This window comes from Pollicipes pollicipes, unplaced genomic scaffold (assembly GCF_011947565.3).
Source record: "Pollicipes pollicipes isolate AB1234 unplaced genomic scaffold, Ppol_2.1 Scaffold_6686;HRSCAF=7923_pilon_pilon_pilon, whole genome shotgun sequence".
Lineage (NCBI taxonomy): Eukaryota > Metazoa > Arthropoda > Thecostraca > Pollicipedomorpha > Pollicipedidae > Pollicipes > Pollicipes pollicipes.
Genome location: NW_023596921.1, coordinates 12,738,286 through 12,748,718, shown reverse-complemented (window position 1 = coordinate 12,748,718; position 10,433 = coordinate 12,738,286). Strand labels below are relative to the sequence as shown.

The window sequence follows — 10,433 nt, the reverse complement described above, 5'->3', positions numbered from 1 at the left end:
AAACACGCTACGTAAATCGTGTCACAAATCGATGCTGGCTGAATGCTGAACATTGCCAGTCAAACTTGGCTTGGCCATGTTAATACGCGCATTGTTGACCACTCCACGGTGCTTTTAGTCTACAATGAAATTTAAATTAAATTTAGTCTGCTATGCTAATAGTCTACAATTAAATTTTCATCTTCAAATTTCGATCGATCTACAATCTATCTTCGTGATTTCCTTACTGTCGGTAAAACCCAGATAAAAAGTTCTGATAAAACTTCTAACTTTTATCGGCTTGGGAAGGGCTCAGTAAACCATTATAGATTGAGGGTGTCGATGATTTATTCCATGCAGTGTTCAACACCTGATTTCTGCAGTGTATTGATTTCAAAATCTGAACAAAATTAATCTCACTGTAGCTTCTCGTTTCTGTTCTAGTTTCAAGGTAAAAAAGGCAACAAAGCAAAGAGAACCGTGTCCCTTGTTAATGCACAACCTTCATCCAGGGATTTTAGGGGGAGGGTCACCATGAGAAGGGCTTTTGTCAACCCCCTTGGCAAGCCTCTGACTACGCCCCTGTCTACACACAAGGGCAGATCAAGCCGGCTACGTTGAGCGAGAGGCCATTGAATGTCCGTTGGACCAAGCCATACCCAAGGCAGGCAGCTTCCCTCAGGGTGTACGCGAAGATATTCCGGAAAAGATACTGTTGCAGGTGTCCGACACATCTTTTACACACCAATTAGCAATAATGCTCATCCAAGAATATGCAACAAAGCAGCCATGCGACCAGTTCGCAGTAAGTCATGCGGGAGACAGCCGGGCCAGAGCAGTGGCAGCCGACGGCGGACAGTAGCAGAGCCCAAATAAGGAATATGTGATAGATGTGTAGACGGCGCTACCTGTAGGTGGCGGCACCTCCGTAGACGGCGCCAGCACCGTAGGTGGCGTCATAAAAGTTGTAGGCGGCGCCACTGAAAATGCGCCTGCCGCCCAATTCTCTAGATGTCACCGTGCCCTATGCAGAATCAGGTTTCACTTGAAATTTGTCACGTCAACTCCGCCAGCTGTACCTCCTATCATTTCCTGCCGTTTGAATTAGTTCTTCACGCCGAAAGAAATAATTCCACCTCGTAAAGACCTTACATTTGGCGGGTTGTTTCACAATGTCTTATATGCCTTTCGTCAGCGCAACAGACGTCTGCTAACATTCGCTTGATGTCTCACGCCGCGATGCGCACGTAGGACGGCTCAGGCAGTCGCTGCTCCAGTGACTGTCGAATAAACCTTTGCTGTTAAGATACTTGCTCAATTATTAGTGCCCATACGCACAACAGATGGACTCTCATTCTGTGGCTTGGCTTGTGAAGGAGAATCTCCAGCTTCATGGCTTTTGTCATATGTTTTGCAGTTTCAAGCCTCCGAATTGTTTCCCGTCTGCGACTGCGACAAGTCTTATCTCTTAAAATACAGCTAGCGAAATGAAAGCGCATGAAAAATCTGTCGCACTGTGAGCCATCGATTCGCTTTCAAAAATGCTCACCAGCCTATGTCCTGGCCGTATTTTGGCATCTATCCTTTGCAAGTGGATGATTCCTCAATAACCAAAAATGTCTACCCACTCGTGGAATTTCGTCTCCTCAGGAAAGGGAATGTAAAAATGGAGGAAGAATGTTGGGAAGATGGAAAGCCTTATTTGCTGAATGACGTTGGTGAGTTGAATAGGCAAGATTGTGCACCAGTGAGAAACAGCAGCTCTAAATGCCTATCTAGCATAGCAGCCATTACATTTGAATAAAGAGCAATGACAACCTCCATCTCTACCGCGCGCCGCTCCCCGGTCATCGGGCTTACTTTCCAGAAAGAATTACTGAATTACGCTCCGAGCTTGACCCCCACTTTTTGAAACGCTCTTACGCCTTTGAAGCAGATCATGCTCTTTTGTAAATTAAGAGAAAAGTTGCAAGTTGCTCTCGGCACATTTCCAAACCGCCTCCCCATACTCCCCACTGACCAACACACCATCTCGACGACCCTACCGTCCTGCAAGAGCAACTCACTATATATTGGGATCCCAAAAAAACCAAATTTTTCTATTCCCGTAAAACAAAAGCAAATTCGCGAGCTTTTTTCATCCCTAAGTTTACCACATTCCGCTACATGAGCCTTCCTTTTCCTCGATTGTGCTGCTTAGTATCAATGGCTACGAAACTCGGCGCGGTTGACTACCAATCGGTGCTAAAAATATTTCCCCTTTTAGTAACAAAGGGTACTAAACCTCCTCGTGTACGTATTGAAATCCCTATGCTTATGCTGCCAAATCTGGACTAGGCCAAATCTGGGCCTAATCTTGGCTAGCTTCCGCGACATTGTTTTCATTGTTTTCGTTGCCAACCATCTGGCAATCGCTGTGCGCTGCATTTACAGCCGGAGTGCGTGGGGGTAGGGTGTGCGGGTGGTGGGCTCAAGGCTCTTCGGTTGGTGATGCGTCGCAGTGAGCCTTTGTTGTAATGAACAGTTTTTCCGGAAGGTAACGTGTTCAGTTGTGGTCGTTTGGTTTTTGGTAAATGGAATCTGGCCAGCCTTGTTCAGAGGTGTGGAAGTAAACGATCCGTTTGTTCAAAAAGTTCTGCTCCAGCTCCCTGCATACCTCCGTAGGCCCTACCAGCTGCGCACTAAGTGCAACAGTAAGTACATATACACAACCGGAGGGACCCCAACGGTCAACGAATGCACTGAGTTGTCTCAGTCAGACTAAATCAAACCGTAAATCTGTAGCCTAAATTCTGAGCAACACATAATTTCCATTATTGTCTGCTGCGGTTCTGGCAAAAGTTTTTTCAACCCTCAGTGTTTGACATGGAAGAGAATGCAGTTACACTAAATGTTCTCACAGCACATCATGTTGAGGTGTAATTATATGTAAGGCCTCTCTGTTGTTTCATTATTCTGCCACTTGGGTGGCAGAGATGTCAATATTTTGTCATACTATGATACCCCTGGCCTGGGACTCACTGCCTGTTGCCCCTCTCATTGCTTGGGATCAACCAACTGGTACTAACTAGGCAGCAGTCAACCCAGCATCTAAGTGCTTCAGCCCGGACAAATGAGTAGGGCAGGGCAGTTAGCTAGGTTTGGGGCATGAGGGCAGTGGGGGAGTGCCAAGAAATTGTGAGTGGGTGCTGCCAGAGAGCTAGAATTCTAATTGAAAATTATGGTTAAATACCAGACAACCCACTGTCTGCTGAATAAACTTTGAAATGCTTTGTCTGTCTTACCAACCTATTACATAATTCCTTTCTATGGAGAGGGGAAATTAGTCACCATGGCTGAAGAAATATTATTTCCCATGGCCAAATGACACTTTGTTATCAGTCACTTGGCATATAGACATTCTCACTGTTATGTACAGAAACTTCAACTGTGCCCAGATGTTTTAAAGAACATGGACCATGGTAGTCTGTTATGCATTTGCTGGTGCCATATCAGATTTGTGTATCAAAATGGGTGTGCTTGTGGCATTTTGCCACTAAAAGATGTTTTTAATAGCAGCTGTGTGGCATGGCCATTTGTGATAGCATACTTCACCAGAGCTCTTCAATGATCATCAATATTTTCTGTGAGGGTAGAGCTTTGCATCTGTTGAGAAGCAGGGTCTCCTAGCTTATGCTTGACCCAAACCAGTGCCATGCTGAAGTGGCAGCAGCTATTTAAGGTCAGATGAGGGTAGAAGGTAGGACAGACCATGCTGAAGATTTTGACATGCTTAAGTCTTGCCACAAAGTTGTGCTGTTGAACTGAAATTTCAGGACCAAAGTGTTAGCACTTGGTGACTGGGTTATATAGCACTCATGATGACTGGGTTATAGCCTGAAATGCATATAATATACTGATGAAATTTCAAGAGAATCATTTTGCCAAAAAGGCTTATATGTGCTTTCACTGTATTTCAAAATCAGATTTATTGTTATCTGATAGACATGATGAGCTGAATTAGCAATTCATTTCCATCATTTGGAAAGGCTCAGTTAAGGCACCACAGCTGGTGACTTTTTTGTTATGCACAGTATTACTCACTAATAGTTCATGGAGTATTTGATGGGATAGGCACCAAAGGAGCTCTGGAGCTGTGTACCTGTAACTTGTACAGCTGTGTGCTATAGCTACCAGCTATCTGCAACTTGCACAGCTGTGAAAGGCTACATTTTGTGCCTGATTGAAAACCTATGCACTGTCCTTAAAAAAGCTTTTGGCAAATTAATTGACAGATTGTCAGTTACTTCTTCCAGGCATCAGTCCTGATAGTGTGCAAATTCATGCCTGTTGGTAGTGCTCCAGGTTTGGTATGTCAGTGTTCTGCAGTCATCATCATACCCAAACATCTGTGTTATTCCCCTGACCATGCTCTGTTATGATTGGCAGCTGGGGCTGGCTACTGACTGGCTCTGCTCTCCAGCAGGCACGATGGCCGCGGCCGCCAACCCCGAGGATGTGATTGAGTATGCGCCGATGGAGCCTGAAGCTGTACTGCGCTGTCACAGGCGCCGAGTCTCTGAGTTCTCACAGTTCTCTGAGCTAGACAGGTGAGCTGAGCTGCTGCCACACAGTGCCACCAGCTGCATATGTGAGGATGCTGCCATCAGGCACCCATTCTCAGAAAAGAACATTCGTATCGCAAACAGGTGTGAATGCTAAGCCACACACAGTGTGTGGAGCCTGCTCCTGGTCAACATTGTCTTAAGTGCCCCATAATTTATTTATTTTTCTATAAATGAAAATTCTGGGGAACGCCATTGCAGTGTGACGCCCTCCCGTCACTTGCCAGTGCATTGCTTGAAAATTATGCTTTTGATTTTGGGGAAAGGATCTTGTGGACTGTTCATCCATTCTTTTGTCCCATACTGCTCGTAGTACCGAACTACCGAGGTGTCCGAACGGTTCTCTGCCAAGCCAACGTGTATACTAAAAACTTGGGAAATCCGGGTCGGGCATCCACGGCCGTTCGGCCGAATTCGTTAAAGAATGTCGTCTGTGATATCTCACAGGGTTTGCAATGTCCCTCCGAATGTGATCTAGGTCGGTCTTGGTTTATGGGACGATTCTGAAAGCTATGGGGTGCAACAGCTTGCGCCTTTATTCGGTCCCATGCTGTGCAAACGATCTGTGTAGGCTTATTAAGACGAAAACTATCGAAGGTCACTGAAGACCGAGACGTCAGCTTACCGTCTGGGCGATACCAGTTGTTGACATAGTAACGAGCGTTTTTGCTGTCGGTGCCATCTCGAACAAGCTTCTTTTGTTACCAAGTTTGCCATTCTTTGAGCTGAATCATCGTTAATTGTACACAAAACTTGTTGACCTCCGGTCCATATAATGGCAAGGAGCACATTGTGCCAACCGAACTTGCATATTTTGTGTTTCTTGGATTTTTACGTGGTGGACGTGTTCTGTGAATCAGGTCTCCTGCTAAGCGAGGCGTGTTACACAGACTGCTCCGACTGCCCCATTAGAACAATTTTAGTTTGACGGACGATTCCTGATGGGATCGCAACATGCCGCGCACTGTCGTGACACCGCTGCCCCGCGTCAGCTGACTGTCGTGGCCGGTTTCCCCATCAGCGGTCTAACCGGACCACATCAGTTCCGTTTCTGCGATGCGAACCCGTGCGTTTAAAGCGGGGAACTAGCAAATCCTACACTCCTCCAACTGAGGTACTGCGACGACTACATTGGGTTCATTAGCTTCTGGCGGGTTTGCGTTTGGCGTCTTTACGTAGGCTCGGGTATCTCGGCAGTGTGATATTGGTTGGTGGATTGACGCTGCGGGCCCCGCATCATCAGACAAAGACCTGCAGCGTCTTTCTATGCAAGTCACGACGTGGTGGTGTGGAGACCATGTCGCCGTGCGCTGCGCGGATCTGCCGGATGTGGTGGGCGGATGCTGAAGCACCGGCGCATTGCGGTATGGCGCTGACGACCGTCTAATGAATCAAGAACAAAGTGCTGTCTGGGAACAGTCGTCAACGTCAGCAACGCTGAGTGTGAACCTTAAGAATGTCCTTGGGCCCTTGACCGTGGTTAGTGTTTTCAAGTAGCCTGCTTGCCTTGGAAAGCCGTTAGTCGACTCGGTCGGCCAGTCGCGGAAGTTGGAACTGATAAAAATACGTGCCACGGATTCGAACCGTGCGTTAATGGTGCGCACAAACCCATCATGTAAATGTGGGGCGCTGTTTGTTAATACACTTGTTTCGGTAGTGTTGTGGACGTTGAAATTGACTTACACAAACGGATGTTTTCAAAAAGAGTGAATTCGCTTTCAGAACACGGGCTTGGTTTCTAAAAGAAATACTCGGCCAAATAAATGCAGAACAATCATACTAACCTAGTGACATGCTAGGTAGCAGGTCTCACACCTTATTAGTATCATGTTAATTTCGTGCCAAAAATCATTTTCTAGGCATATCATGTTTTGCTGTTTGAACCCGCTCATATGCTTAGTCAGTCTGCAAATGCTGGACAATTTTTTCAGATGATATGACCTGGATTGGGATAAAGAACAATCGACTGCAGTTACCAACAGTTTTTAAAGTGTAGAGTTCGTTACCCACGTGTTCCCCAACCCCAAGTATGCTTGTCTCACAGTCGTGGCTGTGGTGGTTATGCAACACGGTCACTGACCGCGGCAGGAACAGTGATCCCTTACTAAGGTTTACTATGATGGCTTTGTGTGAATTTTACCCCATTCTAAGGGTTCACAAAACGGCAGATCTCATTGACTTGAAATGGGAAGTGATTCCTCCGCAGGCAAGCAATGGAAATTCCTCCGCAGAACAATTGAATCTATGAGATTTTTAACAGTTTTGTTTTTGCTGTAACATGGAGGAAGCCAGTTTAGGTGGCCGAAATCCGGGGAGAAGTCAGTTTTTGGGGATAGGTCAGGTCAATCTGTTCACCTGATCCCTCCGGTAGGTTTTGGGAGGTGGCACCCTTGCCCGACCCTTGTGCATAAGGACCGGTCTGCAAACCATGTCGGATTTTAACAGGATCTTGTTGGGGTAGATGCTTGGCGTAACCTCCTGTTTGGGGAGGCTTGTCAAACTTTGGAGGCAGAAGCTACGAAATTAAATCCGTGACTTGATTCCGTATGCTAGCAAATGGTCTGCACCTTCAATTTTCGTGGGTGGCACATCCCTTCATTCAACCCTCAAAACGACCGGGATTAAAAGTATTTGTCGAGGCGCGCGTCAGCCTTGTTTCGATTAAATAGGAAGGCCAACACGCATGTGCAAAAGTGACACCGTAAACTTGACTCCATGTACATAGAAATGCGGTTTTGGGTAGTTTGAATGAGATTTGATGTGCAGGACAAGGGAGACGTAAAGTAAATCAGTAAATCGACTACTTAGTCGATATACACGCTCCCTTTGCAAGACTCGCCTAGTTTACAGAGTAGTTAGATACTACCGAAACATCAGTCTGGCTACTGTTACTCTGTGGCAATGCCTACAGGAATTTGTCAAGATCTTGAGAAGTCTGCTCTTGAGATCTAGGGATAAATGTATGTTGATTTCATAATGCATCAAGACAAAAGGAAGACAGGAAGATTTCCCACTCTGCACCCTAAAGTAAAAACGATGCTAGGACTCACGACGGAAAACCGGCTAGCCGCAGCCAACCTTGGTTGCACATAGCAACTTTTTTAATCTAAGTTGAACGGTGTTTGTTTTCTGTCACTACGATTAAAAACGGTAAAAACTGGTAAACCTTAATGCGTGGCTGGATATGAATCATGAGCTAAACGTTGATGGGGGCAAAAGTTAACGTTTTCTGCGAAGTGGCAGGAAATACAATGAAGGGAAACATGGGGTTACTTGAATACCAGATAAATAAGGTTATCCGGTAACCTTAAGCGACTGCTGCATTTTTATTTTGCAGAATTCTTGTAAGGAGCATCTCACTTACCATTAAACGAAATGGGGGGGGGGGGGGAAGTAAAACAATATCTCAGGACTTTGGTGAGAAGCGCCTAACCATGGGCGCGTTGATTTCTTCAGTGTTCGTATCCCGCAATAGGAGCCCGACAGGTTCGGCTGACGGGCTTCAACAAGCCAGTGGTTCAGGCTGGGCCAGATACGTCAGCCGGCCGGCCGGTCAGGGTGTTGCGCTTCCGCTGCTCACGCCGCGGTTCAGGTGCTGGCGCGCTGGCGGCTCCATGTCCGCGCCCTCTCTCACCGGGCCAGGTGGACCACACACCTGCACTGCAGCGCGGCGGACGGCTGCCGGGCGGGCCGTGCGATGCGGCGCCGCGCCGCGAAAGTGCGGTCCGTCACACAAGTGTGCTCAGACAGAGGGGCGCTCCCAGGCGTCACGCGGCCTGGGTCCAGCCGGTGACTGCCCCCATAACAATTATGAAACGGGACTCAGGCCGGCCCGGTTCTCATCGACCCCGTAATGGCTCCACAGCGCTTCCGTTGGCAACAGCCTGCAATTATGGGAAAAGCCCAAAGCTGCGCATGTGCAGAAGCGCCACTAGCCCTTTGTGTTACTGCAACGGTGGGGGTCGGGGAAACACATGAAAATAAGTCCCTGATGGTGTATCGCATGCTGGAGACGCGCCGCATGTATATTCGAAGCTGAATCAGGTAGACGTAAATGAGCTTAAACACTGACATTTTTACCAAGATGTCAACGCTCGTTTCAAGGGTGTTGGTTTCTATTTAGTGAAGAGGGTCTCCCGCAGATTGGGTCCAGTCCCCGCAACTTTGGGATAACATTGGGCCAAATCCGGGAGAAATCGGTTTGGTTTTTTCTGCGTTTTTTTGTGCGCTGTCATTTTTCGCTGCCCAGCTTCCCCAACTCATTTAGCGAAACCACGTCCCCGACTTGTTTATGTGTGGAGGAAATGCACAGAAGCTTGGGCAGAGAAAATTTAGCTTATTTCCGAGTGAATTTAAAGCATCGGATGCCTTTCTGCGCTCAATACCGGTCTATGTTGCTCGAGTACCTGTATTTTTGTCGTTGATTCTGTCAGTTCTTTGCTTATCACCCTGATGTTGCCAATTATCATTAAGTTAGCGTGCGGTAGGCACGATATGATTATTGCCGTTCAGCCGTTCTCCTCATAAAATCAGATTTCCAGCATCCCGCGTCATAGAAACACCCTCTCACTCGTTTGTATCGCCTGGTTCTCTGCTTCCGCTTCCCAATGTGGAAAGAGGAACAAAGCTCCGCATTTTTAACAGCTTAAGAAAACAAGCCAGCATTTGTACGTATTAGACATGGCCAAAGCTGTAATCTCGTGGCCGTGGCAACAGACACCTTTCCGAGCCCCTGCCCAATCCTATCGGTGTATTTAAAGGATCTTCTGTGCCCAGCCCCTTCCAGATACTAGCCAACGGCATGACCCTGTGCTGCTTATTGGTGTTTTTCGGCGCGTCGACTGGCCCTGACGCGCACGTGTTCCAGTAGGCTGATGATACCAGTTTTGATGTCTGGAAAAAGACACCCTCCCACAGCTCACTGTTACTGTGGAATAGACACTTGAGTCTTTGGATGTCTGGTTCCACTCCACGGTCTGAAGGTAATTACTGGTAAGATGCCACTTATAGTTTATGGTTTCCGTCAAAATTGTCGAGACACGACTCCCATAACCATTCGGTTCTGCAAGGACGCAGTGTGTGAGGGTCCCATCGTGAGGATCCTCGGCGTAGTGTTCGACGAACACCGCGCCTGGGGCTCTCACGTATCGTCAAAAAGCGCGACAGTATCCTCATCAGGCTGCCTCACGTGTGTCATAAGAGCCTCTCGCACGTTCGCTGTTGCCCTGCTGTCTGTGGCAACGGGTCGGAGAAAAGCACACAACGCCTATGAAAGATTATGAACTTTGCAGCTGCGCGTTATCTTCGGCCGTCGCGAGTTTGATCATGTCTCGGACGTGCGTGAGGAACTGGGCTGGCCTACTGCCAGTCAGCTCTACTAACAGCGTTCCATTAACTTACTTCGCAATATACTTGTTGCCGGAAAACCGTAAGCTCTAGCCTCTCAGGTACAGAAATATTCTCTTCGCTCGCGCTCTCACCATCAGCGCACTAATCTAGCTTTCAAGCGCGTGAGAACGGAGGCGGGTAGGCGGCGCCTCCTATAGCGTCGTACAACTCTACAACGCTTTGGCACACCTTGTCACTTGCATCTTTTGAGTTTTTAGCTGGAAATTAATGGCTATATGTGCGCGCGCGCGTTTGTGTGTATGTACATGTGTGTGCGTGTGTACGTGCGTGTGTGCGTGCGTGCGTGCGTGCGTGCGTGCGTGTGTATATATTGAACTGTAAGAAGGTATACTAACTTGGGTTGTGCTCGCCGCGTATTTACTCCAATTGCCCCATATAGGGCCAAGAAAGATACATGTTAATAACGTTTCGTCGAATTCGTAGGATGATGGTTCCATTTTC

The 10,433-nt window shown here is 47.4% G+C and overlaps 1 protein-coding gene across 1 annotated transcript in view; it reads left to right on the top strand.

Annotated features, from left to right (window-relative positions):
- Positions 1 to 2,410: 2,410 nt before the first annotated feature.
- Positions 2,411 to 10,433, top strand: part of LOC119107137 (adiponectin receptor protein) — a 32,030-nt gene continuing 24,007 nt past the window's right edge. The window contains exons 1-2 of the mRNA XM_037230507.1: positions 2,411 to 2,672; positions 4,442 to 4,568. Of these exons, the coding sequence (XP_037086402.1) occupies positions 4,450 to 4,568 (119 nt within the window). The 5' untranslated portion in view covers positions 2,411 to 2,672; positions 4,442 to 4,449. The remainder of the gene's footprint in view (positions 2,673 to 4,441; positions 4,569 to 10,433) is intronic.